Source organism: Cyphomyrmex costatus, unplaced genomic scaffold (genome assembly GCF_001594065.2).
Source record: "Cyphomyrmex costatus isolate MS0001 unplaced genomic scaffold, Ccosl1.0 scaffold132, whole genome shotgun sequence".
Taxonomy (NCBI): domain Eukaryota; kingdom Metazoa; phylum Arthropoda; class Insecta; order Hymenoptera; family Formicidae; genus Cyphomyrmex; species Cyphomyrmex costatus.
In genome coordinates, this window is record NW_017275304.1 from 152,170 (window position 1) to 172,380 (window position 20,211).

At 30.6% G+C, this 20,211-nt stretch overlaps 1 protein-coding gene across 1 annotated transcript; it reads right to left on the bottom strand.

Moving 5' to 3' along the window:
• Nucleotides 1-11,677: 11,677 nt before the first annotated feature.
• Nucleotides 11,678-19,421, bottom strand: SPG11 (spatacsin). The gene is made up of 22 exons (XM_018550938.1): nucleotides 19,031-19,421; nucleotides 18,747-18,913; nucleotides 18,318-18,674; nucleotides 17,408-18,214; nucleotides 17,173-17,345; nucleotides 16,620-16,888; nucleotides 16,371-16,544; nucleotides 16,090-16,305; nucleotides 15,816-16,007; nucleotides 15,623-15,742; nucleotides 15,380-15,554; nucleotides 15,074-15,297; nucleotides 14,830-14,990; nucleotides 14,445-14,763; nucleotides 14,204-14,372; nucleotides 13,747-14,109; nucleotides 13,502-13,666; nucleotides 12,966-13,114; nucleotides 12,774-12,881; nucleotides 12,396-12,689; nucleotides 11,991-12,310; nucleotides 11,678-11,893 (listed from the first exon to the last, which is right to left on the bottom strand). Exons 1-22 carry the CDS (start codon nucleotides 19,310-19,312, stop codon nucleotides 11,692-11,694), a joined length of 5,406 nt encoding a protein of 1,801 aa, XP_018406440.1. The 5' UTR covers nucleotides 19,313-19,421; the 3' UTR covers nucleotides 11,678-11,691.
• Nucleotides 19,422-20,211: the final 790 nt, after the last annotated feature.

The following is a 20,211-nucleotide window of genomic DNA, read 5'->3' on the forward strand; positions in this document are numbered from 1 at the left end:
ACATAAATTATTTTAGATAATACGTGATGTGAGTAAAAGGAATAAATATAAAAATTGTGGAAGATGTAACTGCAATAGAAAATATATCATAGTTTCTATTTTTATATATTTTTATTTTTATGTGAATTATATAATTATTATTTAAAGTGTAATATATATTTATTGGCAAAACTAGTAATTTCTTAGATATAAGGAACATATTGGAAACGATATAATTAAAAAAGCTTTTATATTTTATTTAAGTATAAATTCTCGAGAAAAAGTAAAAAAGTATATATTCCGTCGTATTGGTTTTAACGATGCGATCTAATCCCCTAAAAGCTCACCAGTCCCCAGTTCTCTTCTAAGTGGCTTCGCGAAAAATGAACTTTGGATGACGAAGCAACGCCAGAGATATCTTTTCCGCTCCGAATTTCGCCCGTATCCCCTTTTCCGACGGATGTTTTATAGATTCATCACATGGTTCATGGGAAGATACTAATAAAAAAAAACCGTCGTTATCCTCGTTGGTTGCGTCGTCACCAATTATTTTCATATTCTAAATGTCAATTTATGTAATGAAGATTAATTGAAAATGCAAAGAATAAGAAAAACTTACTTAGTATCGTTATAAAAAATTAATTTAATTTTCGTATTATATATTGTTAATCAAAGAACACTTTAACAGGGGGTAGAATAGAATTTAAATAAAATAAAATAAAATAAAACAAGAGATAGAGAAAGAGAGAGGGGAAAAAACAAAAAAATTGTTTAAATTTATTTTTAAAAATATATGTATGAATATAGCGATTATTATAATATGTTGAAAAACTATTTAATTTTCAAAAGTAAAAGAGAATGTGCATTAAAAAAACAGGAGTGTTTTGCAATCTCTTCAGACCAAAGGTGAATTTATAGAAACCTTATTAAAGTTAGCTTCTCTCTGGGACGATTGCTCGAAAACTTCGTTAAACTATTCCATCCGTTTTTCCCGTCGACGATCAAACCTCATTTTGCCTTGCTGTCCACGTCGGACAATGGACGAAAATTGCGATTTAACTTCGTTGTGAGTAACGCCCATAACGCTATTGCGCTTCCGACCGACCACGTGCCGGCGCATAATGCACGCGTGCGGGGATAATATTTTGCCAAAGACGCCTCCTGATTAAGGATATGCCATCGCGTTGCGTTAACGGGCATATTGTCGTCTCATGATAATTGCATTATCGTTGAAGTTGAAAGGACTAGCTGCTTTGAAAAGAACAAAATTCTCAGTACATTCTGTCATGATTCGGTTATGCTGTATAATAAAAATCGTTAACTCTGAACTTGGTGCATTCGTAGAAATAATACAAGAAAGGTATGAAATAAATGTATGAGATAAATTTTAAACATGAAAGGATTAAAGTGTTATTTTTTCTTTTAATGCTATTTTTCTATCATACGCTTTGTCTGCAATATGAGATGTAATAGGATAGAACATTTTATTATATATTGCACTATAAATTTTCTGTGAAGTTGTAAGCATTATTTTAATTAACTTTCTTCCTCTATTTATATAGCTTCATGTACGTGTTATTTGTTTTAATTACAAATTTAAACTTTTAAACTCTAACTTTTTATCATTTAACTTTTATACCAGTTGTTTATCTGTACGAAGAGATACATATTAAAAAAGAATGTAGAAAAATATGTTTTATCTGTTATTGCTCAGGAATAAAAGAAAATGTTCTTCAAAAAGCTAATGTGCAATACAGAACTGTATAATAGAATGCATGCTGTTATGTGCTGAGTGTCTGCTTGTGTTGAATAGCACTATTGTTTTTGTCAGCACTGTTTACCTTTCAGCAGCAACGACTAAATCAGACTAGCGAAGAATGTTTGCGTAATAATTTTCATGCAGCAACTGTGTGCAGCGCTCGTTTACTGTTCGTGACAATACAAAAATTATTTAAGCTGGAGAAAATAATGGGGAATATTGAAAAGAAAAATTTAAACATCGCTCAACTTTTTACTTGTATTATAATGTCATCTCGATAATCGATATTTTCACTAATTGTAAGTTTATTCTTTTTTAATTTAATATATTTCATTCCATGAAACATTTATACATTGAATTTTTTAATATGTAAAATTGGGAAATATAGAATTTTTATTAAAAATTTATGGAATATTTTAAAGATGAAAAAATTATTATTTTGAAATATATTATTCCGAATTAAAATAACAAATTTTTTTTATTAATGCAAAATACGTACATATATATATTTTAAGCAACCTTTGAAGTCTTTCGCGTAAAGGTGTTAAAATTCTTAACTCGTTATTACCTGAATTTTCTTTACGTCCTTGAAGTTTACTTAGACGCCAAGAATATATCAGCTATAATTCGATTCGCGCGGAATCATTATCATTCCATCCAGGTGTGCGTTTATTCGCTACGTATTCAAGAGGCTCACAGCATTCCCGTGGAAGGGGGGGCGACACGAGTCTATAAAATCCCATAAACATCCCCAAAGAACGCTATAGGGGCGGTCGTCAAAGGAATAAAATATCGCTTTCTGTGGCAATTTTACGGCAATTTTCCGTCTCGCTGGAAACCGCGCCAAGCACATCAAGAACCAGGTGTCGTTGATTCTGACATTCGCGCCCGAAGGACTCGCGCTACTGGTTAGATCTTTCGAAATCATCGAGGGCCGACGATTAATAGCCGGAGAGATTCGGGAACATCTCTGGTGGTTTCCAACAAAAACGGATACCACGCAATATAGACAACGCGTGCACCGCCGCTTAAACGATTAATGGTCCGTGTGATCATATTCATTCTGTTTTAGGACTTGTTCTTTTTTTCTCTTTTCTCTCTCTCTCTCTCTCTCTCTCTCTCGACTCTTGTTTAGCAGGCTAGCAATTTCCATTTCTAGCGATCCTCAATTTATTGCAAAATTATGCTAATCACGGATACTTAGTGAACTCGTTAACATAAACCACGCTTGTATTGCGTTTATCATAACCACTGTTGAGTCTCTATTATTATATGGAAATTATTGCAATAATGTTAGCTACGTAATGTAATTAGTATAACATTATTATTTTATTATTGCGCTAGCTATACAATAATATTCGGTGCGGCAATTATCGTGAATTTGTTATCGCGTATTCTCTACGCCCCTGGGAATTCGATATCATGTTATCAACGTTCAGCTTTAAGTCGTGCAAAACACCGTGTTATTTCGGGCTGCGGTGTAAAATAGCAACGTGACGGAATTTGTTAGTTGGGCATTGAACGCTTTGTCATAGAGTTATCTATATATTTCGCACAATATTGTAAATCCCTGCCCGATATAGTCTATAAAGTGAATTTCTCTCGTGAATCGCCAATTGCAGTTTTATGTAAAATACTTGGCAATTCTAAATTCGTTATTGACGTTATTTTCTACTAGAGGTGAATAGTATATTTTATAGATTTTTAAGGGATATGCGTTTTTAAAATATCGACACGAAACAATTGCTATACAGATTATATTTTACTTGTGTGCATATAAGAGATCCAAAAAGATAAAAGAAATATTGCGATTATTTATTGCGATTACCTATAGAAAATTTTTTAAAACATAAGGTCTGTTTACAATTGACGCTATATAATTTTTCTTATCGATATAACCGTCTACATCACAAGAATGCAATAAAAAAAACATGTATAGGTATAGTTTAAAGAGCATTTTTTGTTCTTGGTATTTTAATCTTTAGATAGATAAAGTGCTCAGAATATATTTGTTATATTTAATATGTATAGTATATAATCAACGTATATAATCAAATTTACATTATTTATACTCTTATGACAAAGAGAAATGAAAAAAATAATACACTTTAAGACTTCTAAGCAATACTTTTTTCTTTTTTAAAAAGATTATTTTAAAATAATTATTATACGTTATAGATGATAAGAAAGATAAATGAAAAAATGGAAATATCTTTGGATAAATCTATGTATATTAATCTATGTACCGTATAATATATAATATATTAATGTATAATACATGATGCTTCCGTGAGTAGACTTTATATTAACGGCTTATAAAATTTTGCAAAATATTATATATTTTAATTTTTATGTGACTTCGAAACTGTTAATTAAAAGTTTCGAGAGACGTACAACCGATGCTAGTAATGTATTCACTTGCCATTTCTGACGTCGGTCAACCAATAATATAATTATAAGAGCACTTTTTTATTACTTTCTTTTTCAGAATTTAAGTTGCTAGTTTTTATTATGTCTTGTATTTAACAAAAATTTTTTTTTCCAAATTATTTTAAAACGATCCAAGCACACACATACACAAATACGAATACAGGAAACATAATTTAAAGTTGAGGCATCGAGCAAATATAAACTTTTTTGAAGTAAAATCTTGATAGCAGAAAAAGAAATTACGAGAATTAGATCGTGCGCGCAAATAGTGAAGCGTAAAAATTAAAGTCAATATACGTGATTGCTTCGTATATTTTTGCTTTGCTAGTTAGCTTCGCCCTATTTGCGGTTTGCTCTGATTGGTCTCTCTGCTATCAAGATTAATCACCTCAAAAGCTAGTACGAGACGTATGTGTGGGTGAGTGTGTCGTACCGGTGATTAGATCCTACCGCAATTTTTCAAGCGATCGTACAATTATGTGAACAGACGTATCTGGCTTGTAGCTGGCGAGCGAGCTCGTCCGGAATCTGTCCGTCGAATTATGTCGCCCAATGAGCTACGTTATCAGAGACTGACATTGCTAACGTGTTGTATCGAACCTCGAGGACACGACGGCGTCATCATTGAAATCGGACAAGTCATACGTCCCATTATAGTACATAAATGGTTACATATAGTCAACCTGTTCATTTCGGTCAACGAAATGTGATCCAATGAAATGTAATGTCAATACTGATTGACGAAGTGTTTCACACGAGGATCATTTATAGTGCAGATAATCATTAGCTTTAATTACTTGCAAATTATAAATATCAAAACTAGGAGAATGAGGTATAATGCATAAATAAATGAAAAATTGGAAGTGTTTAATTTTCAAAGAATTCAAATTCGCTCTAGTTCTTCTACATCATTTATTACTTAGTAACACGAACCGAAGGGCGAGAAAGATTTCATGAAAAATCGAAATGAAACATTTTGATTATAAGCGCAAGGGCATCGACGTTGCGATTTATTTACGCGATTTGAATGATACAATGGCGGACAGTAGGTCCGTACATAAGTACTTAACGTGTTCCCCTGGTGATGCCGTTAACGCGTGTCGAATCGCTTGTAACGTTAGCAATATTCGAGCCCCTTTTAGTAACGTAAACCTGAACAGGAGACGATATTCCGGATGCAGCATTTCGATATTGTGCTCGAGTGGAGATGAGTGTCGAGTGGGGCTTATCTTTAGTTATGGTGCGTTAGTTACGCCATGCTTACTTCGCGATAAATTATATCACGATGAAAGAACGTTCCTAGTGCATCTTGTATAGGTAATTTTGCGATGCAAACTCAAGAGAAAAATATTTATCTCGATTTACAAGAATCCGAGAAGTCTTCTTACTTTCACGTCGGAGAATATAAATTGATAGAATTCCTCAATATGCGATGGAAAAAAAGTAATATCTAGAGATTAATTGGTTATATATATATATTGTTGCATTTATTAATCTTTGAATTGTATATGCACACATAGTTGTATAATATACTATACCATAGATTCAGGAGGAACAGACAAGTTTATTATACCAGTCGTCCCTTTGATCAGATTAACTGCGAAAGCTTAGCAGTTTTCTCAATAATTAGATTTTATTGATCACATTTTTTCACCACTGTTGAAATTAAAACCGTGCTTGCCGAAAATGACGAAGTAAAGGAAGATGTCGATGTCGATACCTATTTCTAATATTGGCAGGGAGATATGTATGTATGTAGAATAAGTATTTTGCATGTATTTTTTCAGGACGTTTTTTTCTCTCATTCAATCAGAAAGTCGGAAAGGGTCTGAGGAAACCAGATTACAAGAGAAACTTATTCCTTGCGCGTAATTTTCGACGGATCAATGAATTACGCGATTATTGTCATAAGCATATGTCGTCTCGGTGGGTTCGCACATTATCGTTGTTCTTTATTATGGATTTGCCTGTGCTAAACTGCGAGTTGAAGGTCGACGAATTGCCGAGAACTTGTTTGCTCAGGCAAAGCCCGGTCTTCTTTCAATACCGCATCAAGCGGGATGTAATCCCTCGATATATAGCTCTCATTTGTAACTTGTAATCTTCGGTAAAATGTTCGGTATAACTCAGAATTACGCCCCTTCCGTCTGAATGTCAGACTATAAACATCGAGAACTGGGTCGTTTTGATATCTCTATATCGACGTCGCGAGTTTCAGCAATTGAACGGAAATAAAAAGTGAATAGTGTGATTGACGTAATCAGCCACGCTTTCGATTATATCTCGTAATTGCTCAGCTTCACATTCATGCGAGAATATATTATCAGCGACTTGTAATGAGTTTGCTCATTTTGATTGAATATAATACTATCACTTTTAATGCGACGGTGCACAAATTAATTATAGCGAAGCGTATTATTTAGTTGTCCTTTGTATACTCGTGCACGCCTATCCCACTTTATAACATGCTCAAACAATATTTTCAATATTTAATTGGTTGCATCTTGAGATCAATATATCGGTTATCTACGTTCATATAAGTACCTAAATTAAACCCTAGTATCTAAGATGCGATATCCACTTTTTCTTTCTCGCTCAATACGGAAGGACAGCTTGTTGCTAAAATTATTCAAACTGTTTTGTTGAAACAAAATGCGTAGGTGTAATTGTCACAAAAGAGCTTTATTAATTATGACTGAAGGTACTTACATAATTGCATGCTATTAATTTCATAACAGATTTTAATATTCAATTAACGTGTCGATAAATGGATGGTCTTATATCATTAAGACGCAAGTATCTCTCATCGTATCTAGCGCTAAATAGAGTTCAATATGTAAGACTTTCATGATATTATTAAACGATAAACATTTATTTTAATTAATAGAATTTTTGACACAAACATTTTTCTTTTTTATAACGCATATAAATGATAAAGCCGATATAGGTAGATTAAATCATTTTTTTACGAGAGAAGAGATACAACAAAGTGAAAATAAATCCTGATAGTAAATACTTGAGATATATTTAAAACAAGTTATTGTGTATGCTTCTTTTAATATAGTAATTTATTATAATACAAAAAATCGTGAAAATAAGCGGATAACCGATTTGATTGATCCGATATTACCGGATCCACTATTATTCTCCTTTTTTTGTATTGCAGCATGAACAATGCAAGAGGATTCATTGAGAGGCGTAATTTTGCACCAGGAATTTCATATGGCAGAAACTCGCGGCATAGTTGTGTGCATTTTACACGCATACATGTCTTTTGCTCGATCCCCTTCGAAATCAATTATCACTCCATTCCCTCGAAATTACAGTTAATGCCTATGCCTGTCGGATTATGGGACGCGCGCGAATTTCCAAAAAAGCGCAAAAGTTTTTGGGGTCGACGTAAGCGGCTTAGCAGCGCGTGCCTATGCCAGCTGGTCTAATCGATCTATCGAAAACCTATCTCTACGGGTATCGTGCACACGAAGGAGCTCACGGAAGCATTAATCCCGTAAATATACCGAAATTATACGCGCGGTGAGCGGCTTTTACTCCGGGAGAATAGAGAGGTGTATAGGGCAAGATACCGAAATTACACGTAAATTTTCCCGTAGAGAATATCTGCTCCTTTATGCGCGTCATAGATTGTGTTCGTGCGCTGAATCTCTAATAAAATACAAGCGCAATATACATATGGATTCATCTTTATGATATGAGATTCAGCTTTATGTTATGGGAATGAAGTTTTGGCTTATGACGAGATCATAGATTATGGATTCCGTTTTTTTCAGAGATGATTACATTTTTATATTTCTTCTGTCTCGAAAGATCTGCGTCTTAATTATGCCTCTGAATTTCTTTGCTGGCTAAAAATACGCGAAAAAGATCTTTTTAATAATGTTGCTACGAATGTTGTTACGAATAGGAATGTATGTATGAGATTGAAGCGATCTCGAAATAAAACGAAAAACTGATGTTATTGATAAATCGCTCGCGTTTTTTTGTATGCTATGTTATTTTTACGGGATTCTGCTATAATTACGAGTAGTCGAATAACTGCTGTACCAGAACCCAATAAATACGACAGTTATGTATTTGAAAGAACCCGAAAAAACTGACCACTATATGGCGCTGTCAATCATTTATGCTAGCAAAAAGAAACCCTTTCCACTCGAATGACGTTTGATTCGAAAAATCCAGTCCTGTCTGTTCTTTGTAGCTATACACTATGCTACATTTTCTATACTTAAAATGAGACAAAGATATATATAATTAAAGAGATACTTTATATTTGTTTATTAAACTGATTTAATGTAAACATAATCAAAATATTAATTTTTGTTGCAGATCATGATACGAAACATGATTGGCGATGATGTTGGTGAGTAAAATTTAAAATATGGGTGGTGGTGGTCTTTAGCGGTAAAATCGATTCATTTTTTCTGTACTACAGATATTTGTATACACAGCACATAGAGAGAGTGAGGGATAAATTATATCATTAATGCAGAAAAAGGAGCTACGAGCAAAGCTGGGTGTTTTTTAAACGATATATATATATAAATATTTATAAACAAATAAATTATGCGAAACAAACATTTCCATCTCTGTCGGATTATTTTCAATGTTTAAATTACAATTTTAGTTCCTTTTGGTCAAATTTCAATCTTTTATCTTTAATTTCAATCTTCAATATATAATCTGATATCGGCCTAATGGTCAAATATTATAAAACGAGTAGATATAGAATTATGTTAATCATTTCAAAAAGCACATGTTAAACTAAAAATGAATTTAAAAATAATATAAATATCACACACACATAAATATACGGAGAAAAATGTTAGTTTAAATGTACAAAGAATACAATAAATTTTAAAAAGAATAATTAAATTTTAAATACCTGGAAAAGATGTCTACTATCGAAATATGATATACTTATGTAATTTATTTAATAACAGATGTTATATTATTAATAGAAACTCGATATTACTAATATGTAAGAAAAGAAGTTTTACTTTAATAACCTGTAAAATAAAAATGCAAAGAATTTTTTTATATTTTTATAGAGCATGCGTAAATTCCTTTATTTCGTTGCATTTCTTTTCAGGAATCGAAAGGTATAATGTCTAAAAGAATTCTAAATTTTCTTTTGAAAATAAAGTACACGTATTCAAAGCTATACAATTTTTTCTTCAATGAACTACAATGTGAACTACAATTCGCTGCTATTGCTGCTGTTATAGATTTCTATATATATTTTCAAGCATTAATATAGTCTTTGATAATAAATTTTATGCAATAAACTTGAGTTTTCAAAGTTGGAATCTCTGAAAATACTAGCATTTAATTCAGCAATGTTAAATATATTAATACATTATATAATGTTATATTTAAACGAAAAGAAGTGTGTGTGTGTGTGTGCGTGTGCGTGTGCGTGTGCGTGTGCGTGCGTGCATGCATGCGTGCGTGTGTGTGTGTGAGAGAGAGAGAGAGAGAGAGAGAGAGAGAGAGAGCATTTTACTAAATTATTTTTCTCTATACGAAATTTTTGACTAATAAATTCTCGACGTATTTAAAAAACTTTAAAACTGTTGTCATTGAAGAAAGAAAAATTGATGTATTCAGAGGCGTAATAATGGAAGACAATGCCCTAGAGTTAAGATTAGACAAATAGATTGTTGAGACTATTCTATTAATATCTATTTGTGACTCACGAGCCGTTGAAAATTGTTTACAATTTACAAGAAACTCGCAAACGACGCTAATGTGTAAGAAAAGGAAGTTTTATTTTAAGGTTTTGTATTTTGTGTGTATACTTTTTTAAATTGCTGTTCGATTAATTTTAATCAAACAGTAATTAAAAAATTGTATTATTATAATTTAAATTGTAATTTGAAAATAATCTAATAGAGGTTGAAATGTTTGTTTTGTATAATTTCTTTCTTTATAAATATAGCATTTAACGCTCAATTTGGCTTCTAATAGTTCCTTTTTCTGTATTATTAAATTTTTCGAAAATCTTTCAACTTTAGTATTTATGTATATATATATATATAGTTATTAATTTATATGTTCTATTCTGTCTATTTATGAACATGTGTTTTTGCTTTAAAAAAGTTGTTAAAATGCTAAATGTTAACAATAAAGCTTAAAACCGCGTTTAGAATATGCCAGCATTTAAGATTTACCCTGCGCAAAATATAGTAGATATTAAAATGATAAATTGGGTCATTTCCCACGTTGACTGAAATAATTACACAAAATTATTTTTCAACGATCTCCACGTATTACATCGTGCTACGAATGATAAATATTTGATTTTAATAATTAGTATAATGTTTAAACAATATAATAATTATTTTTTTAAATTCAATTTTTAAGTCAATTAACTCTTATGCTTTTTTAATAATTTATATTAAAAAAAATTTTTTTATATATTTTATATTTTTACATTAATTTAAAATTAAATTAAAAGTATGTATAATAATTTTCTAAAACAAAAATCTCTTTGCAGTTCTATAAATGTAGTATCGACATCTTTTTCATAGTAAAATATTCAATCCGCATTACATTGACACTTACAACGTTATCAATTTAAGATATATTTATCTATTCATGTGTCTACGAACGATCAGTACATTTATCACATATCGTGATATGGATAGACAATAAGTTAATAATCATTCTTTCAAATCTTTTATGGAACATGCATAGTTAACAATGTGATTTTATCTTTTGCTGTAATGTAGCTTTGTTAGAAGTATAATAACGACAGATAAATTATCTTTTAAGGATATGGACAGTAGATGAAATGGTACGCATTATTATCAGTTAATGTTAAAGGGCAAGAATATACGAGGAATATCGATCATGAATGTAATCATGTTACCGACACATGCTTCTTTCGAGTATATTCATATGACCATATTGCAGTAACCTTTAAATCGATTGCCGGTAATGCGTACAAGATAAAAGCCTCTGTAGTGATGATAAAAGCAGAGTATCAGCATATGATACATACTTCATATACGCAGGGTGAATCAGAGTCGTTTTGAACCAGCTTTTTACTATATGAGAAATATATTATCGACTGCATATGGTAGAAAGCTGGTTCGACGACTCGGATTCACCCTGTATGATATTTGGAACGATATTATTTTTGAGAAAATTTTAATTTGCTTTTGATAAGCTATTTTCTATTAATCTAAGGATGACAAAACTGCATTTACTATAAGGTTCATTAAATAATACTATGGTATGATATAAAAAATACTATTTATTGATAAAATTATTGCGACATAAATACTAAAACATTGATAAAAGTATAAGTTGTGTATTGCTGCTTATAATGCGTACATTATAAATGATAAAAACAATTATAAATAAGTTTATGACAATTTGTTGCAATATTTGGATTTGCATTCTTTATTAGGGAATTTTTGTAGTACCGTATCTGGATAAACGGTAAAAACTTCTTATTATTATAGACAATAAGATCGAATTTCACTAAATGATGAGTTATATCATGATGCAGTATATCCTTTTTTCCAAATGGTGTCTTTTAAATAGGCGCCTACCATAGGATTATTGAGCATTTCCTCCACGATATCCTTAAAGCCAAGTTGACTAGCTAACATGTATTTACATTCAACATCTGATAATTCAGATATTAGAATTTTCATGTTATCTGTCATGGAATGATTGATACTCTTTTCTAATCTGTACCTAGATATATATAATAGTACTTTATAAATAATTATTTAAATATAAATTTTAAACGAGATATATATGTATACATATATAAATCGCATATTAAACTTACCTACGCGCACAATCTTCTACAATCATAGGCGTAAGGTTGACAACTGTCAAAAATTCTTTGAGATATCCCGTATCTCCTTTAAGAATACAATGATGATAAATAAGATTAACCCAATCAACGTGATAATTATAAGCACGGATAACAATAAGAGCTTGAGGAAAGTTCAAGATATGACACAATATCCTCTCTAATTCATCGCTTTTCATATTCAGCAGACATACTGCTTGTTGATTTTGCGGTATTGTATTTAGCAGTCCAATTTGAAGTGCGACTAGTTGGGCTTGATGTGAGCACTGACTAGCGAGATTCAGTTTTTTATCCTAGAAGTGAAATTATTAAATTATGCATTAATTTTTTTATGATAATACTAGTGAAATGCATACGTATTTCTTATTCCTTTTTTACCTGTAAATAATATTGAGTAGCATGAGTAAAGTTAGTTACTGCCAGTTGTAATTGTTTTAAGACATTATCGTTTCGAGTAAACTTTATTTCTACGGGAATTCCAGTTATGCCCTTTCCGCACTCTTTTAATATGTCAGATATTAATTTTCTAATTATTTCCTTCGCCTCATTTTCCCACATTAGGGCGATTTCATAATACAAGCGAAAATGAAGCGCCACTAGAGTAAACAATTCCTTGTCCTCTGGGCATTGACGCTTCAAGAAGTCTAACAGTGCCATTTTCAGACCTGGAACCTGTTTAATTAAATGTTTTTTTTACGAATGTTTTTTAATAGAGTAAAAAAATATGTCTATATTATATCGTACAAGTAATGATACCTTATCCAAACCCTGTCCCAGTAAAGACTCGAATTGATCGTTTTCTTTCAAGATTTGGAACACGTAATTCATTTCAGTAAATCGACCAACACCGGTTATAAGACGTACCTAACAATATGAAGAAAAATTTGAATAAATTATGTAATTTTGAAAATAAGAATAATTGATTAAATAAAATATTAATAAACACACCAGTAACGCCCAGTATTTTAAGATTTGTAACATATTTGCGAGGCTTTGACATTTTCGTAATATTGAGGCTATTCCTTCCATGTTACAAGAAGCCGTAAAACAGTCGTGGGATCTTATTAATAATTCCACTATTGTTTTTAATCCCAAAACTATAGCACAATAAATAGAAATATATATTAGCTCATCTTAAAATAATATAAGTTGCTTTCCATTTACACACAAGTGAAACTGAGTCTGAAGTGAGCTGAGTATGGAATACTCAGATTAATGACGTCACTACTTGCTTACTTTGGTAAAATTAACAAATAACAACACAGGTTTATAACTTCACTTTTAAAGTGAGTCTTCGAAACTCAATAAAGCATACGGTCTCGATTTTGTGCAGTTTGTAGGTAAAAACTCAGGTCAATCTCACTTCTCAGAATGCAAAAGGAACGCGCATTCAACTGAGTTATGACGTTACAAGTAAGAATTATCTGAGAATCGGAATAAATGGAAAGCAACTATAATATTGTGGAAAATCATGATTTTTTTACCATTTTTTTTTTCATCATGAGTACTAACGTATCTTTCCAGCGATGATTGTGCTGCCTTTAATAATTTTAAACCTAATAATGAAATATCGCTACAAAGTTCCATTATTAAATGAAAATGTGAATTCAAGGAATAGCCCCACATAAAAATCAAATCCTCTTGACCATCTGTTGGGAGAGATATATGTATTTTTAATATTAACATAATTATTTGAAACAAGAAATAAAGATATTTTTCTCATAATTACCTTCTATAGCACGAATTATGTACATTGTAATGTTTTCAGTCAAGAATATTGCCACATTTTCTGTTTTAATTTTGTAAGACATTATTATGTCATTAGCAGTCTCAAATTTATTTTCAATATTACTTTCTACAATCTCTTGTAAGAACTTTATCGGATCTTTTAGCATCAATAGTGATTGATATGTCTTCCCTAGAAGTATAGCAAGTTTATAACATGAAACAATTCTAAAACATGTCTCTTTTCCGTGTGCGAGGATTTCCGATAATTTTTCTAAAATTGAAATACACTCTATTTGAAGATGGCGATTGCTGATTGTTGTGTCATCTGTTTTGCTGGATTCGACATTCGATGAAATTGTATTCACTGTAAAAATGAAATATATGGAAATTGAAAAATATTTTTAGATAGGCAAAGTGTAGAAATATTATCAACGTTAAAAAAAAATAACAAGACATACAGGATGATGACGATGAAAATTTTTGCAGACCGCGATTACGTAAAGGTCCATATTTTTGTTGCTTCTTCTGATTCTTTTCTTCTAAAAGACTCTTTTGCTGTGCAGTTAAGTCCATTGGTGAAATTTCACCCTCTGCTAAACTTAAACACAACATCAATATTTGCAAGTCCTATAAAAGATATAATGTTTTTGAAACTTAGTAATTTACTTATAAATCTTCAAATAAAAGTAAATTATTTACTTTGTGATTATAATGAAAAATAATGCTTATTCGTAAGGCAGTATTTAATTTGCCCAGATCAATTAATTTATTTATCAGAATTTCTGCAGCACTTTTCTCATTTTCATCTATCAAGGAGCAAGTGACTTGTAACTTATCTAAACCAGATAGTAACTCTGTTTTTAATTTATTAAAAATATTATCATTATTGTCGAATTCTATATTTTTAGGTCCAGCTAAAATACACGATTTCCACATTGCCATTTCCAGGGTATCGATGGTTTGTTGATCGATTTCGGTATTTTTCAAAGTCTCATAGGCCAATTTTAAAACTTCATATCTAAAAAAAAAATAATAATTGATTATATATAAAATTACGCGTTGTGTTATATAAAATATTATTTACCTTTCTTTATGCGATATAACTTTCTCAGCATGTTCGACAAAAAATTCAACTGCTACTTGAGGTAGAACATTGTATTTATTAAAATCCTGAGCACATTGCATCCAAAAGGCAGAATTTACTTGACCATTCTTATTTATAGATTGTTTAAAAGTATTTCGAGCCTTTTGAAAAAAAAATATATATATATGAAACTTGTAATATATAAAGAATGTTTGACTTTTCCATAAATTTCGAAAGATATTACTTGTGCTAATATAATTTCGGATGAATTGAATCCGGTGTAGCATGCTAACTCTAAGGCAGTGCTATAATTTTCGATTGCTATTAAATCATTAATACATCTTTGAATCTCTGTATCAAAATTATATGTATTATTGATTGGAGTAACAATCCTGAAATTTAACTTTACATCGGTTTTTTCCAGAATTTTCATTATATCCAACAGACGTTGAAAATCTGGTACTGCAACTATAATGTACAACAACAATTTTTACACGTTACTGCAATTATATTTAAAACAGATTAATTTACAAAATTGAGTACATTTTACCTGGTAAATCTGTAGAAAAATTACATTTTATTAGCGCTTCGAGAAATTTTATTCGTAAAAACGCACTTTGAAAGCTGTAGCTTAGTGCAGTAACAATGCATTGGGTTGCAACATTTGCAACCCAATACAAATTTTTCAAATATGTGAAATGGACGCTATCCCAATCCACAATTTTCTAAAAAGAATAAACTTATTGAAGTTAGCTAATATATTGAGATAGTTTTATTGTAATTATGTACATACATTGGTTTTAAGTGAGGAACATTGCGATTTAAACTCTACTAAATATTGTTGATTTTCCTTGAATTCGCCGTAATTGATTGCTTGCATCAAAAATTCAAAAAATGGATTCAAAATATTATCCTACAAAGCACCAATTGTAATGAAAAATTTTAATTATTACACCTGATTATACCGTTAAGTTAATCATACTTACAGGCATAAAAATTTTATACGCTCGATTAATTGTCTTAATGTAACCATATTGAACCATTTTATTTAGTAATTCTGATACTTTATTAGAAGGCCATATTTGTTTTTCTAAACATTCTGTGTAATCATGAAGTATGTCCTCTCTTTCTGTCGATATTACCATCCAACAATAGCAATATGCTACTGTAGAGGATGGCTATTAACACAAGATTTTTAAATCGTTTAGACGAAAGATTGATGAAATCTTATCAAAGTACTCAATTGAAATAAAATAATACCTCGTAATACGTAGCTAAGACAGTCAATAGAGGTCTTAAATTTGATCGAGATGCATTAATTAATGCTCTAGGTGGATCTTGACTTTGATGACAGTTCAATACAGTTAACCATAAGTTATTATCTGAAGAAGTCAAGGTGCAGTTATTAGGAATATCTTTTGCACTAGTTGTGTCTATCTCAATTTCCGATGTGGTTGAAGTGGACTTTGGAGATTTCTAGAGAATGGTATTGTGTTTATATATGTACAGAAATTAAAATTATTAACAAACAGCGATCTTACACTTTCTTTCGTTCCAATTTCTTTATGCTGTCTTGATGGTGATTGTCTTGTGTCTTGAGATTTCGTCTTCTGCTCGTTATATGGTTGAAATTTGCTAAGTTTATCGTTGCTTAAACACATTAATAGGTGCTCCCGTACATTCGCATTATTGAACAATTTAGCGTTTTCTAACACCTAGCACGTGATTGATTTGAGTTTTATTTTTATGCAATCTTTATTTTAGTCAGCACTATTGGAAATATTTCGTACCTGGATTTTGGGATAAGAGAATATATCACAGACTGCAACAAATTCGAACCATAAGTCATGATCTGCTAAATACTTCAACAATATCTCGGGCAACGTACAGTTGTGAACATGTGCAAAGCGTACGATGATGTCCCATGTTTTCAATATTTCAACAAATTGCTCATCGAAAGTTTTATCCGCTAAATGTTTTTGGAAGCTCTGTTCTAGATACAATATTACAGTCTTTAAATCAGTTTCATTCTTATACACTACATTTTCCAATAGGTTCCCTGTATAATAAAAAATATCCTTTACAATGTTTTCTCACCTTAATATCGCTACATTCTAAAAAATATTGATATGAATTTCACACTTTTGATATGGATTTCAAATCTCTGATGTTTATATAAACATCATCATAATGTGTGTGCGTGTGTGTGTGTGTGAGAATTTAAAACTCATGGTGTTAAGTCCGCATCATATCGGTGTTAATATTAACATCTACACAGTGAGAATTACGTAGACACTACTTTTTAGATTATTATAGTCATATTAATTATATAAGTTAAATTACCTATGGAAATATTTAACTGTTCTTGTACATAATTTGCCACAGTTACGTGTAATCGTAAATTGTTGGAGTCGATTTTCAGCAACTCGATGAACGCAATACAGCTACATACGATATCAGATTTATCTAAATTTCTCAAAGCAAGAATGTGCGCGTACAAGGCTGCTTTGAATTTCCTAAAATTTGTCTTAATTATTAATGATGACAAAATTAACATTAATAAAGTAAGAATACGAACCTATGGGAGGATACATTTCCCAGTAACTTCGCTTGAGCGTGTAAATGGTGCACAGCCATATTTGGTCTACCTTCTTTTAGATAATAACCGTATGTTAGCGTTTCTTGATGTCCATATTTTTTAACAAGTTTTTCGTTTATGAAAGTAGGCATGGGCTCGTTCTTAAAGCGCCACTTAAATGCAGATTTCGAATTTAAATTTCTATAGCCATCCAATAAATCGTATACTGTAATATCATCTTTTTTACTTTGATCTTCAATGATATATCGCAGCTCCGGCATATGCTTAAGTGTGCACTGAAGAACTTCTTGGGAAATAACATGTGTACCGATTTTTAAAACAATTTTGTTTGTAAATATATCTCTCATTGACGTGTTTTTTTCTAAAGAGTTTGCATTATCACACACTGCATTTTGCATTTGCCACGATTGCAAAAATATTAGTGCTAAGCTTACTAAGTAATTTGTTTTCAGATAATCATTAAAATCGTTTGAGAGATAATTAATCGATCCCACAATTCCATGTATTAACGCATCTTCGTAATTATCTCGAGCATTGCACATATCAGTTAAAACGTTAAATAATGTTTTAAGTTTTAAAGTGTCTTCCTGAGTATGACAATTTTGTGAGCAATCTATAAGACACAGTCGATAATCAATGTTTTTCAAGAACTCCGTTCTATTAATGTTACTGGAAGCTAAGGATAATATTTTTGTACTGAGTTCTTCCAATGTAATGCCACAGCCAAAAGAACGGTTTAATATCAATCGCAAATCATTTTTTTCTTCTTTGGTAAAAATGCCGTATCTAAAATAAAAAAATTGGAGTTTTTTTTTCGATTTATCATTAGTCCAACAAAGAAAGAGTATAGATAAATATTAAATATTATACAACTCTATTATGTGCACACCTGCATAAATGATTTTTAGCTAGATTTTTTACAAGATCACTAGCATTTGAAGAATCTATGTAGTCAACCATATCAGGTGTAATATTTAAATTCGTAAATAATGATTTCAAATGAGGATCAATTTTATCTGAGGTTTGTAGAACATCTGGATTATACTTTGTATCAATCCATATCTTTAATCTATTAATTTTATTATTAGACAACAAATAATCCCACAAAATATTATTTGACACATTTTCCAAAACTTGTGGATCATTCAAAGAAAAATATAATTCAGTTCGTAAAGCTTCTTCAATATTCTGTGGTAATTTCATTATGTCATCTACACATATACAAGAACTTAATCCATTTTGAATTCTAAAATAAAAGAATAATGTATCAATATATTTTTCTTATAATGTACTATATTTTTTATCTTTATGAACTTACTTGCATTTTTCTTCATACTGTTTAATTGATTTGATAATATTCCATGCTGCAATATGTTCATTCTTGAATCCATTAATATTTATCATATATTCACATAAATAGTCTCTTAAAAGAGAATCCTTGCTTTTTAAAGAAATAACAAAAATATGTTCCACGGGATCCTTTCCCTGTATACAAAAGTTATCATCTATATAAATACATTATTTTTTTAATTATTACTAAAACTTTATTAATTACAATCAACAACCTATCTTGGAAAAAATATATTAATATATTTAACGTACCACATTTTTTAGAACATGTGAAGCTCTATGAACCTGCTTCTTGTTTAATAACTCGTCGATCCAATTATCTACTTCTTTGTCAAAGTATCTACATGCCTGTTCTACAGAACAATTTCTTCTGTGTGCAAGACATTTGTAAGCTAATTTTATATGAGTTCCCTTGGCAGAGGCTTCTCTTACAAGCTCTCTGTCTCCTAGTGTACGCCAGCCAGACCATATTGCAGCTGATTCTCCAGTTAGACACTCTACAGGAATACCACCAACCATCTTTTTCTCAGACATTTTGCGATAGTGATTTTCACATCAATTTATTAATGTACTGATATCTTAGGACAATTAGAAATTTTGTCTGGTATATATTAAAAGATAGTACTAAAAAGAATTAAGACGCTTTTATATTTCCACAATATATGCAGTTTCTGTTGGAAAAAATCATTCGTAAATTGTATACCGTATTATTAAGTCACATTTGATTAATTTACATCATATTATCAGTTTACAATATACGTACCAATTTGTTTCATTTTTAAGTGTATACATTTTTAGTAAATACAAATATTATAAAATTATACAAATTTTTGTTACGTGAGATAAATGTGCTATTTAATAGATAGAGAGGTTAGGTAAAGTAAAAACAACAATTGCAATAACTGTAGTACAATCACTAATACGTTACATTCACACTTTCATACAAACAGTCAACAATAATTATTAAATTTATATGATTATACTTTTATTTAGGACATTAATCATATTTCGATCACATTTTGTTTTGTTGCTCATGGAAAGCATCACTGTCATTTTCTGCTTCTCTGACAGTAGCAATTTAACCAGTAGTCGGTAAAAATCATCAACTATCGGCTGACATCTGACGTCCACTACACAATTCCTATTGGACAGAGGAATACAGCAACATTAGTTATAATATTATTAAATCGTTATGAATTTTATATTGCTTTTTAACTCAATATTGAATTTTCTAAATTTTATAATAATTATATAAGACAAGGTGTCTTATTTTAACTTTGTCGGTCATATATCTTAAAATTTTAAAGAAAACGTTTCATATATCATATAAAATATTTCATAACTTAATTTTTTGATAATTTTACCTTAATATTATTTTTAATTGTAGTATAATTAGTATATTATGAAAAAATTATACAATTCCCCCCCCCCCC

Excerpts from the sequence above, each read along its gene's own strand:
- SPG11 (XM_018550938.1), bottom strand. The coding sequence starts at position 19,312 with ATGTCTGAGAAAAAGATGGTTGGTGGTATTCCTGTAGAGTGTCTAACT. Across the intron at positions 14,373-14,444 it reads TTTTTCATTATAATCACAAA|GACTTGCAAATATTGATGTT; the intron begins GTAAATAATTTA and ends TATCTTTTATAG. Across the intron at positions 12,311-12,395 it reads CTACTCAATATTATTTACAG|GATAAAAAACTGAATCTCGC; the intron begins GTAAAAAAGGAA and ends TTTCACTTCTAG.